Source organism: Hyla sarda, chromosome 5, assembly GCF_029499605.1.
Source record: "Hyla sarda isolate aHylSar1 chromosome 5, aHylSar1.hap1, whole genome shotgun sequence".
NCBI lineage: Eukaryota > Metazoa > Chordata > Amphibia > Anura > Hylidae > Hyla > Hyla sarda.
In genome coordinates, this window is record NC_079193.1 from 89,541,043 (window position 1) to 89,563,294 (window position 22,252).

The 22,252-nt window shown below is 42.0% G+C and overlaps 1 protein-coding gene across 2 annotated transcripts in view; it reads right to left on the reverse strand.

Annotated features, from left to right (window-relative positions):
* COLQ (collagen like tail subunit of asymmetric acetylcholinesterase) overlaps positions 1-22,252 on the reverse strand; it is a 131,499-nt gene that overhangs the window by 10,625 nt on the left and 98,622 nt on the right. For both annotated transcript variants that reach the window (XM_056519909.1, XM_056519910.1), the window contains 2 exons: positions 2,412-2,499; positions 1,787-1,905 (listed from right to left, as the gene is read on the reverse strand). In XM_056519909.1, the coding sequence (XP_056375884.1) occupies positions 1,787-1,905; positions 2,412-2,499 (207 nt within the window). The remainder of the gene's footprint in view (positions 1-1,786; positions 1,906-2,411; positions 2,500-22,252) is intronic.

A 22,252-nucleotide genomic window follows, 5' to 3' on the forward strand; every position in this document is an offset into this window, starting at 1 on the left:
ACATGTGCAAGTTTCACAGTTTTGATTCTGCTATACAATGCTGTGCAGCGTCGGCTCTGCTATGCGGAAGGAAGTTGCGTCTGAGGGAGAACTGTCTGAGGCATGACAGTGTTTTGGATGACAGAGTTTCGGATGAGGGAGGATGGAGTTGTGGCTGAAGGAGGACAGCGATTGGTGCGAGGAAGGAGGCGGGACGCCGCTTCACATGACGGAGGACGGAGTTGCGGCTGAAGACGGACGGCGATTGGTGCGAGGGAGGAGGCGGGACACCGTTTCCCCTGACGGAGGACGGAGTTACGTCTGACAACTGACGATGTCCTAAAATGGACACCGTATGAATCCAATCATTAAAGGGGTACTCTTCCCCTAGACTCCTTATCCCCTATCCAAAGGATAGGGGATAAGTTGTGTGATCGCGGGGGTCCCGCCGCTGGGGAACACCCCGTTCTCGGCTGCGGCACCCTCCCATAGGCTTGCATTAAGGGGACTTAGTCGTGACATTACCAGAAGGGCGTGGCCGTAATGTCACGAGCCTCCGGTGCTGCACTAAACGCTCTAACCGAACGCCGGGTGCAGCAGGGAGATCGCAGCGGTCCCCAGCAGTGGGATCCCTGCGATCAGACATCTTATGCCCTAGTCAAGCGGCAGAGTACCCCTTTAACCCTCCATGACTGCCCACTGTAATGTATTTTCTTCTATTTAGGTATTAGTGCTGGTTTTGATTAGCTTTCTATCTGTAAATCCCATTTAATTTCAGCTAGCTTCTTGCAGTTCTGATACAAACATGGGCTCCTGTTCCACCTATTTTTTTACTGTGTTTTTTGTTTTATTTTGTTTGTTTAGTTTTGTTTAGCACTGTCTTTTCTGAAATTATTTTGCTACAGCATATTGGTTTGCTGTACTGCCTCTTTGATATTTTCCTTGGTCTACCTATATGTTTTCCTTTTATAAGCCTTCCAAATTTTACATACAGCTGACTTATATTATGTGCAACATATGCCAACACTACCCTGTTGCATTTGCATTTTTTGTACCTACCATTTAAAAACAAAATGTTTGACATGTCAAATGTTTGATTGGTCAGGGTCCGGTTGTTCAGAGCCAGGAGAAGAGCACAGCTAAGCACTTTTCTCCAAAGCTTGTTGATCTCCCTATCTTGGTACAAGAGACAGGTTCCATAGAGTTACTATAGAATCCATCTTCTGCAGTAAGAACTTGTTTTCTTAAATGATAGGAACACTTTATTGTTAAAGTTTTATAATCCTTTCCCTTGCTACAATTATCAACTCTCTTGTTGGGCCATTCTTTCTTTCCAGTAGACCACAGTATGTTAAGATCTGTAAGCACTTTCTATTTTACTGCAACCTCATTTTTTAAGACTTTTTTCTCCAGAACATTAGGTGATTCCATATTTATTTCCTCTATGTTATCTTAAAAAAATTGCAGTCAATTACCGTAATTTAAATAATTTACTAAATTATTTAAATTATTTTCTCAAACTTTACATCTTTGAGTTATCTTTTTCATGAACCCAGAATGTTTTTTCAGCTATTAAATACTTTATTGTGTGTGTTATTTCTGTGATTTGTTCATTTGCTTAAAAAAAAGGTTAAAAAAAAAAACTGAATATGCTTGGAGATTCCACTTTTTGGCAGGAACTGTATTATTCTGCAGTGTTCTATGCTTTCCTCTTTATGTTTTCAAATCATCATTAAGGCATAGCATGTTTATGTGTGTATACAGCAATGATGGTTGATCCTCATTACAGTATAGAATACAGTATTACCTTAGCATAATTATAGCCATTAAATGATTCATCAATCACAGACTGAGGATGTTTACAATGACATCTCCCTGGAGGTCCAGGAAGTCCTCGCTCTCCTTTTGGTCCATTAATTAATTGCCCTTAGAAAGAAATAATGTATATATATATATATATATATATATATATATGTTTAGACATAGTTGTAATGTATCATCTATGTAAAAATAAAATCATAAATAAATGATAGACATTATTTAATCACAAACAACAAATCTGGTTGGTACGCTGTATTGTATCTGACAACATATTTATTTATTAATAGCATGTCTGCAGATACTGCCATTTTTCTTTCTTCTACTTTTCTTTACTATGTAGTTTTTATATTTTCACACATTTTTTGCCTTTACATTTCTATGCAATTTATTGTTTTGTTGTTTGTCCAGATCTGTTATTGCTGCACAGAATAAATAATAGAAATAATAATAATAATGATAATAATAATAATAATATATCCTGGCAGCATGTTTGCAAATGCTGCCATTTTCTTTCTTTTACTTTTCTTTACTATGTAGGTGTCCTTAACAATTATAATATATCCTTTGGTGTGGCTGTGCATTTTATCTGGCATATAAGTCATCTACTTTACCTGGTCCTGGTGGCCCAGGTGGCCCAGTAGACCCTGGTCTTCCAGGTGGGCCCATAAGTCCCATGGCACCGGTCATGCCCTTGTCCCCCTATAAAATAGACAATATGATTAGTACCTATAATAATCATTGCAATAAATGAAACTGTTTATAAAGAATGTATGTAAAGTATAGGGTTTTAAAAAGCAGTACTGGAGAAAATTATTTGGAAGTCAATGAAAAATAATATCTACATTTATAACAGGTATAAAAGTGTGATCAGACATGTAGATCACATTCATCCTACTGTATTACCAACTGCTCTTAGCAAGCAGTAGACAGCAGATTTCAAAGCAGCGAGACAGTTAGTAGCCAAGAATTTAGAGCAGTTTTCTAGAAAAAGGTGCATTATTTTTGTAAAGTAAGTGATTTACAATGATATGTTAGGGATCACATTGGCTATCTCATGTAGAGAAATGTTTTTTTAACCCCTTAAGCACTCAGGATTTTTCAGTGTTTGCACTTTAATTTTTTCCTCCTTACCTTTTAAAAATCATAACCCTTTCAATTTTCCACCTAAAAATCCATGGTATGTCTTATTTTTTGCGTCGCCAATTCTACTTTGCAGTGACATTAGTCATTTTACCCAAAAAATGCACGGTGAAACGGAAAAAAAATCATTGTGAGACAAAATCTAAGAAAAAACGCAATTTTGTAACTTTTGGGGGCTTTCGTTTCTACGCAGTGCATATTTCGGTAAAAATTACACCTTATCATTATTCTGTAGGTCCATACGGTTAAAATGATACCCTACTTATATAGGTTTGATTTTGTCGCACTTCTGGAAAAAATCATAACTACATGCAGGAAAATTTATACATGTTACGCCGAGCGCTCCGGGTCCCTGCTCCTCCCCGGAGCGCTCACGGCGTCTCTCTCCCTGCAGCGCCCCGGTCAGTCCCGCTGACCGGGAGCGCTGCACTGACATGGCCGTCGGGGATGCGATTTCACCGCGGGACGCGCCCGCTCGCGAATCGCATCCCAAGTCACTTACCCGTCCCGGTCCCCTGCTGTCATGTGCTGGCGTGCGCGGCTCCGCTCTCTAGGGCGCGCGCGCGCCAGCTCTCTGAGACTTAAAGGGCCAGTGCACCAATGATTGGTGCCTGGCCCAATTAGCTTAATTGGCTTCCACCTGCTCCCTGGCTATATCTGCTCACTGCCCCTGCACTCCCTTGCCGGATCTTGTTGCCTTGTGCCAGTGAAAGCGTTTAGTGTTGTCCAAAGCCTGTGTTACCTGAACTCCTGCTATCCATCTTGACTACGAACCTTGCCGCCTGCCCCGACCTTCTGCTACGTCTGACCTTGCCTCTGCCTAGTCCTTCTGTCCCACGCCTTCTCAGCAGTCAGCGAGGTTGAGCCGTTGCTAGTGGATACGACCTGGTTGCTACTGCCGCAGCAAGACCATCCCGCTTTGCGGCGGGCTCTGGTGAACACCAGTAGCCTCTTAGAACCGGTCCACCAGCACGGTCCACGCCAATCCCTCGCTGACACAGAGGATCCACAACCTGCAAGCTGAATCGTGACAATACGTTTAAAAATGTCATCTTCTGACCCCTATAACTTTTTTATTTTTCCACGTACAGGGCGGTATGAGGACTCATTTTTTGCGCCGGGATCTGAAGATTTTATCGGTATGATTTTTGTTTTGATCGGACTTTTTGATCACTTTTTCTTCATTTTTTAATGGTATAAAAAGTGACCAAAAATGCGCTTTTTTTGACTTTGGAATATTTTTGCGCGTACGCCATTGACCGTGCAGTTTAATTAATGATATATTTTTATAGTTCGGACATTTACGCACGTGGCGATACCACATATGTTTATTTTTTTTTACACTGTTTTATTTTTTTCATGGGAAAAGGGGGGTGATTCAAACTTTTATTAGGGAAGGGGTTAAATGACCTTTATTAACACTTTTTTTTTACTTTTTTTTTTTTGCAGTGTTATAGGTACCATAGGGACCTATAACACTGCACACACTGATCTCTCATTCTGATCACTGGCGTGTATTAACACGCCTGTGATCAGTGTTATCGGCGCTTGACTGCTCCTGCCTGGATCTCAGGCACGGAGCAGTCATTTGCTGATCGGACACCGAGGAGGCAGTTAAGGGCTCTCCCGGTGACCTGTAAGCTGTTCGGGACAACGCGATTTCACCGCGGCGGTCCCGAACAGCCCGACTGAGCAGCCGGGTCACTTTCACTTTCACTTTAGAAGCGGCGGTCAGCTTTGACTGCCACTTCTAAAGGGTTAATACCGCACATCGATGCGATCGGCGATGTGTGGTATTAGCCGCGGGTCCCGGCCGTTGATGAGTGCCGGGGCAGACGCGATATGATGCGGGATCGCAGCGCAATCCCGCTTCATATCGCGGGAGCCGGCGCAGGACGTAAATATACGTCCTGCGTCATTAAGGGGTTAATGAGATTACCCATTTAATAAGTATTTGTACTACCTGTTCTACTTGCAACGGTTTCTTACTTTGAGCACCATTATCTCAAAATACAGGGTGGGCCATTTATATGGATACACCTTAATAAAATGGGAATGGTTGGTGATATTAACTTCCTGTTTGTGGCACATTAGTATATGTGAGGGGGGAATCTTTTCAAGATGGGTGGTGTCCATGGTGGCCATTTTGAAGTCAGCCATTTTGAATTTTTTTTTCAATAGGAAGAGGGTCATGTGACACATTAAACTTATTGGGAATTTCACGAGAAATTGGTTTGGTTTTAACGTAACTTTATTCTTTCATGAGTTATTTACAAGTTTCTGACCACTTTTAAAATGTGTTCAATGTGCTGCCCATTGTGTTGGATTGTCAATGCAACCCTCTTCTCCCACTCTTCACATACTGATACCAACACCACAAGAGAAATGCTAGCACAGGCTTCCAGTATCTGATCTGTAGTTTCAGGTGCTGCACATCTCGTATCTTCACAGCATAGACAATTGCCTTCAGATGACCCCAAAGATAAAAGTTTAAGGGGGTCAGATCGGGAGACCTTGGGGGTCATTCAAATGGCCCACGATGACCAATCCACTTTCCAGGAAACTGTTCATCTAGGAATGCTCGGACCTGACACCTATAATGTGGTGGTGCACCATCTTGCTGGAAAAACTCAGGGAACGTGCCAGCTTCAGTGCATAAAGAGGAAAACACATCATCATGTAGCAATTTTGCATATCCAGTGGCCTTGAGGTTTCCATTGATGAAGAATGGCCCCACTATCTTTGTACCCCATATACCAGACCATACCACCATACAATTTTTGAGTTCCACCGTTTAGTGTCAGACCAATAGCGGTGGTTTTGTTTGTTAACTTCACCATTCACATAAAAGTTTGCCTCATCACTGAACAAAATCTTCTGTGTAAACTGAGGGTCCTGTTCCAATTTTTGTTTTGCCCATTCTGCAGCACCTGAAACTACGGATACTGGAAGCCTGTGCTAGCATTTCTCCTGTGGTGTTGCTATCAGTGTGTGAAGAGTGGGAGAAGAGGGTTGCATTGACAATCCAACACAATGGGCAGCACATTGAACATATTTTATAAGTGGTCAGAAACTTGTAAATAACTCATGAAAGAATAAAGTTACGTGAAAACCAAGCACTTCATTGTTTTTTTTTGTGAAATTCCCAATAAGTTTGATGTGTCACATGACCCCGTTCCTATTGAAAAAACAAAAGTTGGATTCAAAATGGCCGACTTCAAAATGGCCGCCATGGTCACCACCCATCTTGAAAAGTTTCCCCCCTCACATATACTAATGTGCCACAAACAAGAAGTTAATATCACCAACCATTCCCATTTTATTGAGGTGTATCCATATAAATGGCCCACCCTGTAGAAATGACTTGGAGCTGCTTTAAACTTCCCTGGCCTTCCTCAGTTAGTGTGAAGTTAACAGCAACATATTATCTAAGTCTAACACCTTAAAACATAGAAAAGAACTAAAAGCCTCCCCAGCCTCTTCTAGCAGAGGTGTTTACAATAAAAAAAATGTTCAGTGGAGTAGCAACAGGATCCTGTTTCTTGCTGTCTGCAGGTAGGGCACCATGAAGCACCCGACAAGTTCTCTTTAAGTGGGCACTTAAGGGGAGATTTTTTAAAACCCGTCCAGAGTAAAAGTTGCTGAGTTGCCCATATCAACCAATTATATTGCTTCTTTCATTTTAAGAGTCCTGTGAAAAATGAAAGAAGTGATCTGATTGGTTGCTGTGGGCAACTCAGCAACTTTTCCTCTGGACAGGTTTTGATAAATCTCCCCCTTAATTCTTGAATAAAAGCAGTGGTAAATAAATACCTACATCATATGCTTGTATAGGTTCCATTTAGCTAACATTACTATATGCCCATCAGGGTGGCAAATATGTTAGCATGAAACTGGGATGGAAAATCCCTTTTATTAGGATTGCCTAGAAGTGTTTATAGAATGGTTGAATACTGTGTGCGTCCATAGGAGAAATTCACATTTTTAACTAGAACTTGCTAGTCAGTAATGATGTCTGTATATTATATGATGCTGATTCTTATTACAAAATATAAAAATATAAAAACTGTCAATAGCAAACTGTACTATGTCCTTCACTTATTGGGTAATTAAAGTTTGTCATCAACTAGATTCCTGGGGAATGAGCAGGGCAAAGCTACAGTCATGGATTAGACAACAAGGGCTTTCTATTACAGAGAGCAAATGCTTTGAAACCACAATGCAGAGTATAGTAACTTTACTTTAACAAAAAAAAAGTAAAATCAAAAGACCAATATCACCCATGTTTTACAATTTCTCCCATTTCTTGGTGGATTCATAGTTTGTCTGACAATTCAGCGAATCAATCAGATGAGTGTGAACTTAATTTTAATGATGGTAGTGACGGTGATAATTGGGATGATACAGTCATTGGGGGGTGAATGTTTTACACTAAGGGGCATATATGCACAATGTAACTGTATAATCCCACGCATCATTTACATTACTAAAATATCATTTTGGGGGGTTTGACCACAGGTCCTTTAAGATACTTGTCCTAATGTAGCAAAATGCAACCTACCTTACTATATATTTAATAAAGCCTAACACATATTCATCTGAATCGGAGTGCTGCTGCTTTTTTGATACTGGCTATTAGGGAAGCCTCTGACCCAGGCTTGACCAGCTCTGCTCCCAGGCACAGTGGAGTGTGGTTCTCTTTTAATATATATATATATATATATATATATATATATATATATGTGTATATATATAAATGAAATAATCACCAACAAGTTTCTACAAAAAAGGGGATTATTTAAAAAAGGAGATTACCATCATTAAAGGGGACCTGTGGCCTATCATCACTTGTCTGATATTTAGAACAAATTTGTATTCTGGAGCATTTTTTCTAATAGCTTTGTTGTGCTGTTGCTTTCCCTACTAGAAAAGTAGACTAAATAGCCATCTGGGTGGTACTAGTTGGGAGTGTTTTATACACAATGTGGCACTATTAGCTTTAACTGGATAGTGCCAGACAGTGTAGAAATGCGCCCCCAACTGGCAACACCCAGATGGCTATTTAGCTAAACAATTCTAGTAAGAATAGAGAAATAGTTCAACACAAAACTATATAAAAAGATGTTTAACAATTGTTATTTCATGGGGAATAAAAACATTTACTAAAACAGAAAGGTCAGGAGAGGCCACTGGTCCACTTAAAAGGGAATTCCAGCAGAGATTTAAAAAAAAAATTATTACACTGTTATATTGTTAATAGAGTTGAAAAAAGACACATGTCCACCAAATTCAAACAAGGGAGACACATAAAAACAAAGAAAATTCTAAATGGAATTGGGACAACAGTCAAGCTTTAAATAAAGAATCTATCAAGGTGTGGCTTCAAAACTGCTCAGATTATAATCGTTTACATCTGTCCTGTACATCATGTCACATCATGTCACCAAGGATTGTAATTTTGTGGTGAGCAGGAGATGGAATTTCATTCATTTGGTTCTTCATACTCATCTGGGGTATCTGTCTATATACACAGGGGAATTGATTTTGTTATTCTCTCGAAAATTATTGATGAAAGGGGGAGATATATTATTCTGGAGGAGGTATTGGATTCCAAAAAGGTTATTCTTGCATTCTATTATTATGTCCCACGCCCTTTCTCTATTCTCTATTAAGGTTTTTGATCCACTGATTGATTTCATCATAGATAAAGAAAACTATGAAGTATATTTGGGGGGGGGGGGAAATTTTACAGAGTATCTGTCATCAAACCATATTTTCTAAACTAACTCAGATTATATTCCCTAACTACTCCTAACACCCCTCTTCCCCTTAAAAAAAAATGTCCAAGCTTTAAAAAGCTCTTTATCTTTGGCAGGAGAAAGCTTCCCCAGCCTGCACAACGTCTCTGAAGCAAGAGCTATGCCTCGCCATGCCCAGCACACACTTCCTAAATTTATTCTCCTGCCAGGCTGGGAGGAGACCAAACTAACTGTTTCACTTTTGCAGGGAACAGAACAGAGCCACCTAGTGGTGGTTTCTTCAATCACATTAAAACATAAAAAGGTTGAAAATTTTAACAGCAAGTAAATAGCAAGGTGTCTTATAATTACATAAGGAACAATATATTAAAAGTTTTGTTTGGTAACAGGTTCTCTTTCACTACATTCTGGATGTTAATCTAGATTGGATTTCCTCCAAAACCATGAAATTAAGATATTCGACTCCTCTGGGTTCCCATATGAATGAAATGGGTAATTTTGATATTTGGAGAAAATTATATGGGGGAAAAAACATATTCATGTTTCAGTTCATCTTACAATACTGCTTCTCGAATTGACTTAGTTTTTGGTAACACGCTGGCAGTAGAAAACTGCAGATCTCTAAGATATGAAGCCAAAACTATCTCCGATCACTCTCCAATCGTACTAGAAATTAAAAGGATACGCTGCTCGAATTTCAATTATAAAATTAACCCTTCTGGGGGAAAAGTGTCACATAGAAAAGTGTCTCACCAGGTGTTTGTGGGTATTTAGATGGGAGAGGGGGAGTGGCGCTCCATCCTGTCGTTGGATGAGGCTAAAGCCTTCCACAGGGTTTAGTGGCCTTTCCTCTGGATAATACTTAATTGAATGGGAATTTGGCCAAAATGTATTAATATGGTTAAAACCCTCTATTTTCAACCTGTGGCAAGGATTCGTATTAACGGGGATTTAACTGAAAGTTTTCAACTACACAAAGAAACAAGACAGGGATGCCTCCTCTCCCCTTTGCTTTTTTTTTTTTTTACATTTGTGGAGCCTCTGGTACGTTTGCTAAAAGATACAGTTCCCTATGAGGGTTTTGGACTAAGAGATACATCCCAAAAATTTCTTACATATGCAGATGATATCTTGCTGTTTGTTAAAAGTCTGCAGCATGATCTTATATCAATCATGACAGCGATAAAACATTTTTGCAGAGTCTCGGGAATGCAAATTAACTGGAATAAATCTAATTTACTTCCTCCTGAAAATGAGATAGTGGAAAGTTTTGGTCCCCTTAAGATATTTAAAAAAATAGATTGCTTGAGTGTGAAGATATCTCCCCCTGTGAAGATAACTACCAACGTAATTCAAAACCAACTATTAAAAAGATGGAGAAAGAAAATTGAGGTATGGCTAAAACTTCCACTTTCCATGGCTGATAGAACAGCATTGTCTAAAATGATTCTTCTTCCCCCTATTGTATATTTTATTAATGCACCTCCAATTCATATCAAGGAAATTTTGTTTAAAAAAAATTGACAGGCTTCTTAACTCCCTTATATGGGGAAGAAAGAGAGTCCGCATTAAACTTAAGTATTCGATGATTCCAGGGAGGTTAGGAGGACTCTCAATTCCAAATTTTATATTTATTCTTTAGAATCACATTTGAGGTTTAAAAGAAAGTGATGGGCACTGCAAAATGTAATAATGTGGGGGGCGTGGCCTGAATGTCTTGCTGAGCAAACATGCTTTCCGGAGCTCCCGCTCCCTTGGCTCGCATATCTCCTGATATCCTCACCCTGGGACATTGCCACTGACATGCCTTCTCCCTGATTGTTTCCGCGGAGTTCCTGCATCCATTGGTGTGCTCCGCTTGCTGCTGGGCATTGTCGGAGGTCCGTGGAGCCTCCTGTCGGGCTGGTTGCGGGTCCTGGAGCCCTCCGGTCCTCCCTTGGGCACTCTCTGGGTCCGTGGCTGGCTGTGGTGGGCCGTTTTCGGGTCCTTCTTGCCCTTGGAGGCCATTGTGGGTGGGCTCTTCTGGTCATCCTGGCAACTCCCGCCGGCGGCAACGCGGGAGAGCTGTGCTCTTCCTTGTGCTCCGGTCCTCTGGTGGCGGGGGCCCCCTCATCTGCCCTACCGTACCCCTGCAGCTCCACTGGATAGAGTGCCTAGCTGAGTGACCCCCTTTCCTCTGTGGGATCCACTCCATAAGGCTTGCTGGGATGTGTGGTGCATCCTGTGGTCTGCCTACTATCCCTGCGATATACACAGTGAGTGTTGCAGGGCCTTGTGGTGCATGCTGTGAAGTGCTTCAGCCACTGTGACCTAAACAGTGAGTCTTGCTGGGACTTGTGGTACATGCTGTGAGACACCTGCTACCTCTGAGATCAACACTGTGAGCCTTCCTGAGACTTGTGGTTCCTGCTGCGGACTGCCTGCTACCTTTGAGATCTACACTTTGAGCCTTGCTGGGCCTTGTGGTGCATGCTGAGTCCTACCTGCTACTTCTGAGATCTACACTGTGAGTCTTGCTGGGACTTCTGCTACATGCGGCGGGCTACCTGTTACCTCTGAGATCTACACTGTGAGTCTTGCAGGGACTTCTGGTGCATGCTGCTGACTACCTGATACCTCTGAGTGCTACACTGTGTGTCTTGCTGGGCCTTGTGTTTCCAGCTGCGGACTCCCTGCTGCCTCTGAGATCTACACTGTGGGTCTTGCAGGGACTTCTCGTACATGCTGCTGACTACTTGATTCCTCTGAGTGCTATCCCCTGGTTGGACTTGATGGACGTATGTCTTTTTTCAACCATACTAACTATGTACTATGTACTATGTACACTGTGTGTCTTGCTGGGACTTGTGTTTCCAGCTGCGGACTGCCTGCTGCCTCTGAGATCTACATTGTGCGTCTAACTGGGACTTGTGGTTCTTGCTGTGGACTGCCTGCTATTACTGGGATCTTCACGGTGAGCACTGCTGAGCCTGGAGATACATACTGTGGTCTACCTACTGCCTCCAATACCTTACTTTCGTCTGTCTCTGAAATCTCCACGGTGAGTCTTGCTGGGACTTCTCTTATTTATTGCGGATTTCCTGCTACTCCTGAGATCTACAGAGTGCCTCCTGTTGGGACTTGTGGTGTGTGTGGTGCACTGTCTGCTCCCTTTGAGATCTACGCAGTGCTTCCTACTCAGACTTGTGGTCTGTGCACCCCCTTTCCCTCTGGCTTCTCCTGCTGGCTGCAATGGGGGGGCTCTCGCAATAAAGCCAAGAAATCTAAAGTGGCAGCTGAGGCTAGTCTGGACATATACAAAGCATTTTACTCTGTTGAATGGCAGTACCTGTGGTCCTTGTTGCGGGTTCTTTAGTTTGGGCCTGTGTTTTGCTCCTGGGTTTGTCTTCTCTATGATAATCCTAGGGCTTGATATCGCATGAACTTGGATGTGTCGGCCCCTTTCCCACTGGGCAGGGCACTCATCAGGGTCCTGTTTGCTCTTGCAGTGGAGCCCTTAGCAGCGGCCATCCATGCAATTTGGCTACACATGAGATATGTCATAAGTATCCCAAATTAAGTAGTATTCATAAGTCTTTGGGTAAGATTAATGTTTTATTCCTTTCCTTTCACTACACTATTAAACAATAACTATTTGACAAAATGTTTTAAAATTGGTGGATATTTGACATTGAAGAAATGGGGTTTGACACAAGTGGACACCTTATTGGATTTGATACACTTAAGAGAATATATGGGTTAAAGGATAGCTGTCGTTTTAAATTTTATCAAATTCAGCACGGATTTAATGCCACTGTTAATAAAGATAGGTTAGTAGTAAAGTCACATTATTAGTGAGCGCACATCATACCCGGTGGGTCCCGGTGGCATTAACTCTTTAGATGCAGCGATCAAAGTTGATCGCCGTGTCTAAAGTGAAAGTAAAAGCTTCCCGACTCAGTCGGGTTGATCGAGACCATCGTGGTAAAATCGTGATGTCCCGATCAGCTAGAACGCAACAGGAGGGTGCCTTACCTGCCTCCTGTGCGTCCGATCGGCGACTGATTGCTCCAAGTCTGAAATCCAGGCTTGAGCAATCAACCGCCGATAACACTGATCCCTGCCATTGCATTGCAATGGCAGTGATCAGCGTAATGAATCAATTACTGCATGATATAGTCCCCTATGGGGGCTATAACATTGCAAAAGAAAGTTAATAAAGATGATTTAACCTCTTCCCTAATAAAAGTTTGAATTATCCCTCATACCGCCCCATACATGAAAAAATTAAAAAGGGGTCCGAAGAGGACAATTTTAAACGCATACATTTTCCTGCATGTAGTTATGATTTTTTTCAGAAGTAGGACAAAATCAAACCTATACAAGTAGGGTATCATTTTAACTGTATGGATCTACAGAATAAAGATAAGGTGTCATTTTTACCAAAATATGTACTGCGTAGAAACAGAAGCCCTGAAAGTTACAAAATGGCATTTTTTCTTCCATTTTGTCACACAGTGATTTTTTTTTCTGTTTCACCATAGATTTGTGGGTAAAATGACTGATGTCATAACAAAGGAGAATTGGTAGTGCAAAAAAATAAGCCATCATATGGATTTTTAGGTGCAAAATTGAAAGGGTTATGATTTTTAAAAGGTAAGCAGGAAAAAACAAAAGTGCAAAAATGAAAAAATGTCAGAGGGAAGGGGTTAAAAAAAAGCCTGAAAATTGTTTCATTTAATGAGAACCATAAATTAATTAAATTTAAAATTATTCATAGATTATATTGTACACCAGGGAGTCTTTTCAGGGAGAGCCTCAGGTGAATGTCCTCGATGCGGAATGAGAGGTGCAGGATTTGACCACCTGCTATGGAAATGTCTGCAAGTAAAGGCCCTTTGGGATATAATTGTCAAAAAAAAAAAGAGATCATATAAATGTGAACCTAGAAGCCAATTTAATTATGGTTATCCTTGGGAATATCCAAGGAATAAAAGCCTCAAAATGTAAATTAGTGTTTAAGTTTGCCTTTATGGGAGTATTATTAATAACTAGGAATTGGTTTGCTAGAAAAATTCCTCGGATTCAGGCATGGGAACAACTATGAGAAAGAATAAAAAAATATGAGATTACATTAATGAATGATAAAGGTGGAGGAGTTAATACAAAAAGAGCCAAATTTTGGCATACAGTTATGGATATAAACTTCTTTATTTAGACACTTCACTGAAGTGGCTAAATAAAGAAGTTTATATCCATAACTGGATGCCTGTTTATCCTTGCGGCATGTGCCTGAAACACCCTAGATTTTTTTCCCGTCTTCCTCTCCATGTTCCAAGACCAGCTGTGGGAAGTCTAGCCTGGACCCCGGGAGGCAGCTCCGCATCTTCTACAATGCCAGCGCTTTATGGTGGTGGTGTCTGGCACACAACCGCGGAAGGTGAGCACACACCTGATTGGTGCAACCTCTGTTACTTGTTGTTACACTATGCGCTCCGGCCTTACACGCTGGCCGTGAGCGCATGGTCCCCTTACCTTTTGCTGCCGACGGGGCTGGGACTCGCAATGCGGGACGCGCCCGCATGCGAGCCCCAGTCTGTCACTCTCCGGGTGTTTCTCCTGCCTCTGCCTTCACCTCTCTGCTCCGGCGCGCATGTCCCCGTCCCTTAGGGTGTGTGTGCACCGGCGCTTTAAGATTTAAAGGGCCAGTACGCTCATTAGTGTAACCACCTGTGGCTTGTTTATAAATTCCTCCCCCTCCTCAGTTCTCTGCCGGATCTTTGTTGCCTTGTGCCCTAGAGAAAGCGTTCCATTGTATTGCCTTGCCGTGTACCAGATCTCCTGCTCTTGTAACTTGACCTTGCACCTCTGCTGCCTGCCTACTGAACTCCTGCTATGTCTTGACTACGCTACTGTGCCGCCTGCCCTGACCTACTGCTATCCAGACTACGAGTTGCCTCATCCCTCCTGTGCCTCGCATCTCCTCAGCTGCCTGTGTGGTTGAGCCGTGCCAGAGGTAGCGACCTGGGTCTCGCCTGCAGCTGCAAGCCTAACCTGCTTTGCAGCGGGCTCTGGTGAAGACCAGCGGCACCTTAGACTCTGCTCCCTGGTACGGTCCGAGTTATCTGCCACACAGGCCCAGCGGATCAACATACACCGGAGTTCCTGTCTTCAGAAACATGAGTGTTACACTTATCTTCACACTGCTACAGATATAGGGCTGGGCGGTATGACCAAATGTGTGTATCATGGTATTTTTGTAACTTTTGGCGGTTCCACGGTATATAATGGTATTTCCTCCTTCCTACCACCCCCAAATTAATCATCAGCCCAGCGCTGCGCTGTCCCCATCGAGGTACTACTCACATGTCACCCACAAGCACTGCCCTCCTCGTATAGAGTGTCAGTGCCAGCGGCCGCAACAATCGGGAGGATGAGGAGGGCAGCACTTGCTGGTGACTTATGTGAGTAGTTCCCCGATGGGGACAGCGCAGCACTGGGCTGATAATACATTCATTCCCGAGGGGGAGTATTGTGGTATAGGTTAAAATTAATATCGTGCAGCACAAAAATTTCGGTATTTGGTAGGAATCGGTATACCGCTAAGCCCTATACAGACATACTGTCCTTAGAGGATTTTTTTTCTGCATTAGATTATTTTTTACATAAATGTAAGGCTTTGTATATCTATGAAAGAATGGCAATGAATGCTATATGTTATTTGTGTCAATTTACTCATGTACAATGCCTTTGTAATAAAATAAGGGGGAAAAAACATGTAAAGGGATCATAATCTAACTTCTTATGAAGATTTATGTTTGCAATTGGTAGAGAAGAATCAATTGAACAAATTCACTATGCCACATTGCTTTAGGGGCAAATAAGAATCATCATACATAGAATCCTTAATATGTTAATGAAGAAAAAAAGAAATAAATGATCGATTGGGACTGTACTTACCATTTAGCAAACAACAGTGTAGGGGTGAAAGCATAAAATGGCTCTCAAACAGATGAGGAAGTAACACCTTCTTAATTTAGATGTGTTTTCAGGAGTGATATTTATATAGAGATGTATGCTGGACATGCACACTAAAAACTAATGTGTACACTAGAAGAGGACAAGCTTAACAGATGTCCCATCAACACACTCGTTAATCTTCATCAGCAATGCACCCTGTAAGCAGTTACATTTGAAGGGTATTCCCGCCTTTATCAGTTGTCCCCTGTCCACAGGATAGAGGATAAATGTCTAGGACCAACTGAGACCCACCACCACCAGGCTGGTATACCCCTCTAATGCATTTTTACATTTCTATAAACAGTCTGGTATTATATATATATATAATATTCCAGGAGAGCAGCACAACCAAAAGCCGAAAAGTAGAGATGAGGTGCAAGCTGTGTGGGAGCCTGGGTCAGAGGATCCACTCGCATAAAAATCCAAAAAGTAGCAGCACACAAAAGTATTTGTGTCAAAAAGGTGGAGGTTTATTCCATAAATCCAGTGAACAAACTGCGAGCAACGTTTCTGTGACCTCACGTCACCGTTATCAAGCTCAAGTGCAGAATCACATGTGGGTGTTTAAATACACATCAGTGTTACATCATTAGCCAATCAAATACAACGTAAACAAAGGCATTTGCTTACAATATATACAATTCATAGATGACATCTTTGTCCTATGGATGGGGACTGAACATGAATTACAAGCGTTTCATGAATTTTTGAACAACATCGAGGCTGATATTAAATTCACACTTACACATTCCACCACTTCAGTCAGTTTTTTGGATGTGAAGGTAGGCATCATTGGAGATACAATTACCACAGATCTCTATCATAAGCCAACAGATACAAATACACTGTTAAAGGGTAGCTCCCACCATCCTATTTTTTTTTTTTTGCTAGCCCGTTCCCCCCCCCCCGCTACGGCACTAGCCCGTTCCCTCCTCCACCCCGCTCCCTCATTACACTTGCAGTTACTGCAGAGTACGGCAGCGGGCGTGCAGGGACAGCGGCGGCAAACGAGGCGGCGGCAATGTGCGGGAGGAGTGGCCTCCCAGCCAGTGGCCGGGGAGCCAATGCGCTCGCTCCCGCCTGTCTGATTGACAGGCAGGGAGCGAGTGCAGCCTAACTGAAAAAGGACTGATTGCCACTCCAAAATCAGTCCTTTTTCAGTGGCCGATTTTTAAATGTAAATTAAACCTTTTTAATGGAAAAAAAAAATAATAAAAGTATATTAGAGATATGTTGTAGTACATAAATACTACAACATATCAAAAAATAAAGTTGGTGACAGTGCCCATTTAAGATTTGATAGTGCTCATCCAAGGGCTATGGTCCTATCGCTGCCCTATAGTCAGATGCTGAGAGCGGAACGCATCGCAGACGATAATGTAAAATTAGAAAGAGCACTATCAAAGATGAGTTCTGACTTACTAGAAGTTCATCTACAAGTTTTTTGGGGTACCGTCTTTCTTACTAGAAAGACGGTACCCCAAAAAACTTGTAGATGAACATACCATACGGGTTAAGGAACTGAGACAGCAAAATTACTCAGAAAATCAGATGTTTGTCCCCAGAAAAAATACACTTAACCGTATACCTTTCATTACCACGTATAGTGAACATTCACATGACATCTCATCTATAGTCAGAAAACATTGGCTTTTAATCCGTGAGAGTTTTCCCCCACATTCCAGTTTTTGGAATTTCCACTTATGTCATTTCGTCGAGCACCAAACCTCAGGGATAAACTAATAAAAACTGATATAGCCACCACCGTAAAGACACAAAGATACCTTGGGGTAAAAAGTACAGGATGTTTCCCTTGTCTTCATTGTGTTAATTGCAGCTACATGCAAAAAGGGTCAAAATTCATTCATCCTGACACCAAACGTGAGTACGAAATTAGATATTACCTAAACTGCTAATTACCTAAACTCTGATCACGTAATTCATAACCTATTGTGTCCATGTAACAAATTATATGTTGGTGAGACGAGTCTTGATGTTAAGACTCGCCTCAACCAACATCAATACTCGATTCGGAAACAGAGGTTGGATTTACCAGTCTCTAGACTGAGGCCAAGCACAAGCAATATTTTTTTTCACTATTTTTTTTACTATTTTATTTCATTTACTTTTATTATTATCATTATTTTTTATTTTTTTGTTTCGATTTTATTTTATTATATATTTATGTTTTATTTCTTGTCTTTGACTTGGCGAGAGTGTGCTACATTGTTCTTTGGGTTGCAGTGTACCCTATACAGTGGTTGTGAGAGGTGGAAGGAATGTGGTGAGGAAACCTGCCTACGGCGGGGGTCCATGCACCATTATACCGCATAGGGCACTCTCCAAGTTCATTCAGGGAGAGTGGTCCTGTGTACACCCGTGACCCACGTACCACCTTGTAAAATTAGGGGAGCCATGCCAGCTCATTCTGCTTACACCCACGCCTACGAAAATAAGACACCCGCCAATAATTATATAATAATATAATAATATTATCATTATGCTCTCATATACAATAGGAGCATGTTTGCCCTGTTCAAACATGGCCCCCATACACCATTGAACAGATGTGCACATGCGCACATTACATTCAGAGCCTTATACCCTATTGGCTGGTTATCTCCGGTGAACGGTGCCACCGATTGGCTGCCAGGCTGCAGCTGCGCAGTTCCGGAGACCCATGCTCTATCGCACACACGTGTAATCCCAGTAAGCTCTGCCGGGTAAGCACCTAACTGTATATACTGTATTATATATGATCGCACTACTGTTTTCAGGCAGATAGCCGCACTATTTACACATGCACTATGTATAGTACTGTAGTCACAGCACGAGTATTGAATGTTTACTGCATTTATGTATAATGCCTTACTACCACTAGTATATATTGTAAGCACATGCCTTTGTTTACATTGTATTTGATTGGCTAATGATGTAACACTGATTCACACTGATGGCATCAAAACTATGAATTAACACATGTGGAATTATGTACATAACAAAAAAATGTAAAACAACTGAAAATATGTCATATTCTAGGTTCTTCAAAGTAGCCACCTTTTGCTTTGATTACTGCTTTGCACACTCTTGGCATTCTCTTGTTGAGAGGTAGTCACCTGAAATGGTTTTCACTTCACAGGTGTGCTGGTGTGGAGGAGGAGGTGTGATGGTGTGGGGGTGCTTTGCTGGTGACACTGTTGGGGATTTATTCAAAATTGAAGGCATACTGAACCAGCTTGTCTACCACAGCATCTTGCAGCGGCATGCTATTCCATCCGGTTTCCGTTTAGTTGGACCATCATTTATTTTTCAACAGGACAATGACCCCAAACACACCTCCAGGCTGTGTAAGGGCTATTTGACCAAGAAGGAGAGTGATGGGGTACTGCGCCAGATGACCTGGCCTCCACAGTCACCGGACCTGAACCCAATTGAGATGGTTTGGGGTGAACTGGACCGCAGAGTGAAGGCAAGAGGGCCAACAAGTGCTAAGCATCTCTGGGAACTCCTTCAAGACTGTTGGAAGACCATTTCAGGTAACTACCTATTAAAGCTCATCGAGAGAATGAGTGTAAAAAACAATAATCAAAGCAAAAGGTAGCTACTTTGAAGAACCTAGAATATGACATATTTTCAGTTTTAATGCCTTCAGTGTGAATCTACAATTTTCATAGTCATGAAAATAAAAAAAACTCTGAATGAGAAGGTGTTTCCAAACACTTGGTCTGTACACACATTCTCATTCAGAGTTTTCTTTATTTTCATGACTAGGAAAATTGTAGATTCACACTGAAGGCATCAAAACTATGAATTAACACATGTGGGATAACAGACATAACAAAAAAGTGTGAAACAACTGAAAATATGTCATTTTCTAGGTTCTTCAAAGTAGCCACCTTTTGCTTCGATTACTGCTTTGCACAGTCTTGGCATTCTCTTGTTGAGCTTCAAGGGGTAGTCACCTGAAATGGTTTTCACTTCACAGGTGTGCTGGTGTGGAGGAGGAGGTGTGATGGTGTGGGGTGCTTTGCTGGTGACACTGTTGGGGATTTATTCAAAATTGAAGGCATACTGAACCAGCATGTCTACCACAGTATCTTGCAGCGGAATGCTATTCTCTGCCTAGTTTAGTTGTACCATCATTTATTTTTCAACAGGACAATGACCCCAAACACACCTCCAGGCTGTGTAAGGGCTATTTGACCAAGAAGGAGAGTGATGGGGTGCTGCGCCAGATGACCTGGCCTCCACAGTCACCGGACCTGAACCCAATTGAGATGGTTTGGGGTGAGCTGGACTGCAGAGGGAAGGCAAAAAGGACAAGTGTTAAGCATCTCTGGGAACTCCTTCAAGACTGTTGGAAGACCATTTAAGGTGACTACCTCTTGAAGCTCATCAAGAGAATGCCAAGAGTGTGCAAAGCAGTAATCAAAGCAACAGGTGGCTAGAACCTAGAATATGACATATTTTCACACTTTTTTGTTATGTATATAATTCCACATGTGTTAATTCATAGTTTTGATGCCTTCCGTGTGAATCTACAATTTTCATAGTCATGAAAACAAAGAAAACTCTGAATGTGCAAACTTTCGGCATGTACTGTATATATATATATATATATATATATATATATATATATATATATATATGTGTGTGTGTGTCGGGTATTCTTCTGCATGTAAATCCTCTCGCTAAAATCATAGCTCTACACAATTTAACAAGAAAGTTTACTTTGCACCAAACAAACTTGTCAGTCAGATAATGCAACCAGGAAGATATGACATGACATGCACTATGCCAATTCTATTCCACTTATGCAGGTTTGCCCTTAAAGGACATGTGCAGCGTTATAACACTTATCCCCTATCCACAGGATAGGGGATAAGTGTATGATCGTGGGGGGTCTGACCACTGGGACCCCCCGCGATCTCCTGAACGGGGCCCGGGCATTAGCGCTCAGTGAGAGCGCTAATGCGCATAGCGTCGACCTAGAGAGGTCGACGGTACGCCCCCTCCCCATACAGTTCTATTTCCCCTCTCCCATAGCACTACATGGAGGAGGCGTGTCGGCTGCAATGTCATGCTGCGGCCGACATGCCTCCTGCACAGGAGAGCCACGGCAGAGCCATGGCCCCATGCAGGAGATCATGGGGGGTCCCTGCGGTCGGACCCCCCACAATCAAACACTTATCCCCTATCCTGTGGATAGGGGAAAAGTTTTTTTCGGCCACAGATGGCCTTTAATATTTTGGGGCAATTGACAGGACAAAAAAAAAACTCCCTGTCTAGCCAGGAAGTTTGATCTGGCAAGACAGACCAGGTCTTTAATAAGGGAGAGAGGCAGCAACAATCAACAACAAACTCTTCAGGTTTACTGTGCCACCAGGGTATATCGATGACACTCAAAATACTAAACTAAAAGGGGTTGCCCAATTTCATATATTGATAGCTTATCCACAGCCACAGTGCCCAGATATATGTAATAAGTAATGATGGCACTGTGGGACTGCAGCTCAACTCCCATTCACTTCAGCAACCCAGCATGGCCGTAACCCAGCATGGCACATAACCCAGCATGGTCACTAACCCAGCATGGTCACTATATAATGTACAGTCATATCTGATTCCTGCTCTGTTCACTGTGCATGCTGGTGCCACAGCTCTAGCTAACAGTTGATTGACAGGGGTACGGGTGTCAGCACCATACTGATCTAATAATAATCTGTCTTTAGTATACTAGGTCATCCATAGATTTTGCCTGGAAAACACCTTTAACCCTTTCCCATCCTATGAAGTATATTTACTTAATACGTTAACTGTCACCTATGTTTGCCATTAATCCATGGTCAATACCAATCACAACATTTAATGGATAAAATGACAGTTGCCAGACAACGTGATTGTGGAGGTCCGATAAATTAAAATGGTGGCTGGAGGGCTTCTTTTTACCTCTGTGCCGCCCGATCGCTGCTCTGTAAGTACAGGCTGCTACAGGCATCTGACGAATTCAAATTTGTTACGAATTTCAAGAAAGATTTGATTCCTAATGAATGCGAATATTGCCGGAAATCGATCACCTCCCTGTCACATCAGCGTTCTATTGCAGAGAGGGATAGAGAGCAGTGTGTTGCACAGAAAAACTTTTTTTACAGCAGCGAATCACCTCAAGCCCAAATCCAGCCTAGAAGCACTGATAGGGAAGGGAGTAAGATTGAGAGAGAAAGTGCAATTTTGGGTATAGTACACAGCGACTGTGTGCTGCAGCAATGGTGTGTACAACAACTGAAAAGCTAATAGTAGCCAGCCAGTTAGGGTGAGCAGAGCACTAAAAGCATATTGTCCTCTATTCATAGAGCACTAAAAGCATATTGTCCTCTTAAAGTCTTAAGGGCCTAGATATTGTCAAAGGCCAGCCAAAAGTACACACCTGCTGGTGTTGTAGACAGTAGACAAATACTGTCTTATGAGGGGAGGACAATGCGCTCCACTACCCTTAAGTGCATACCACATATGTACATCTAAGTGGTGTAACATTTAGTTCCTGTTAATGTCTT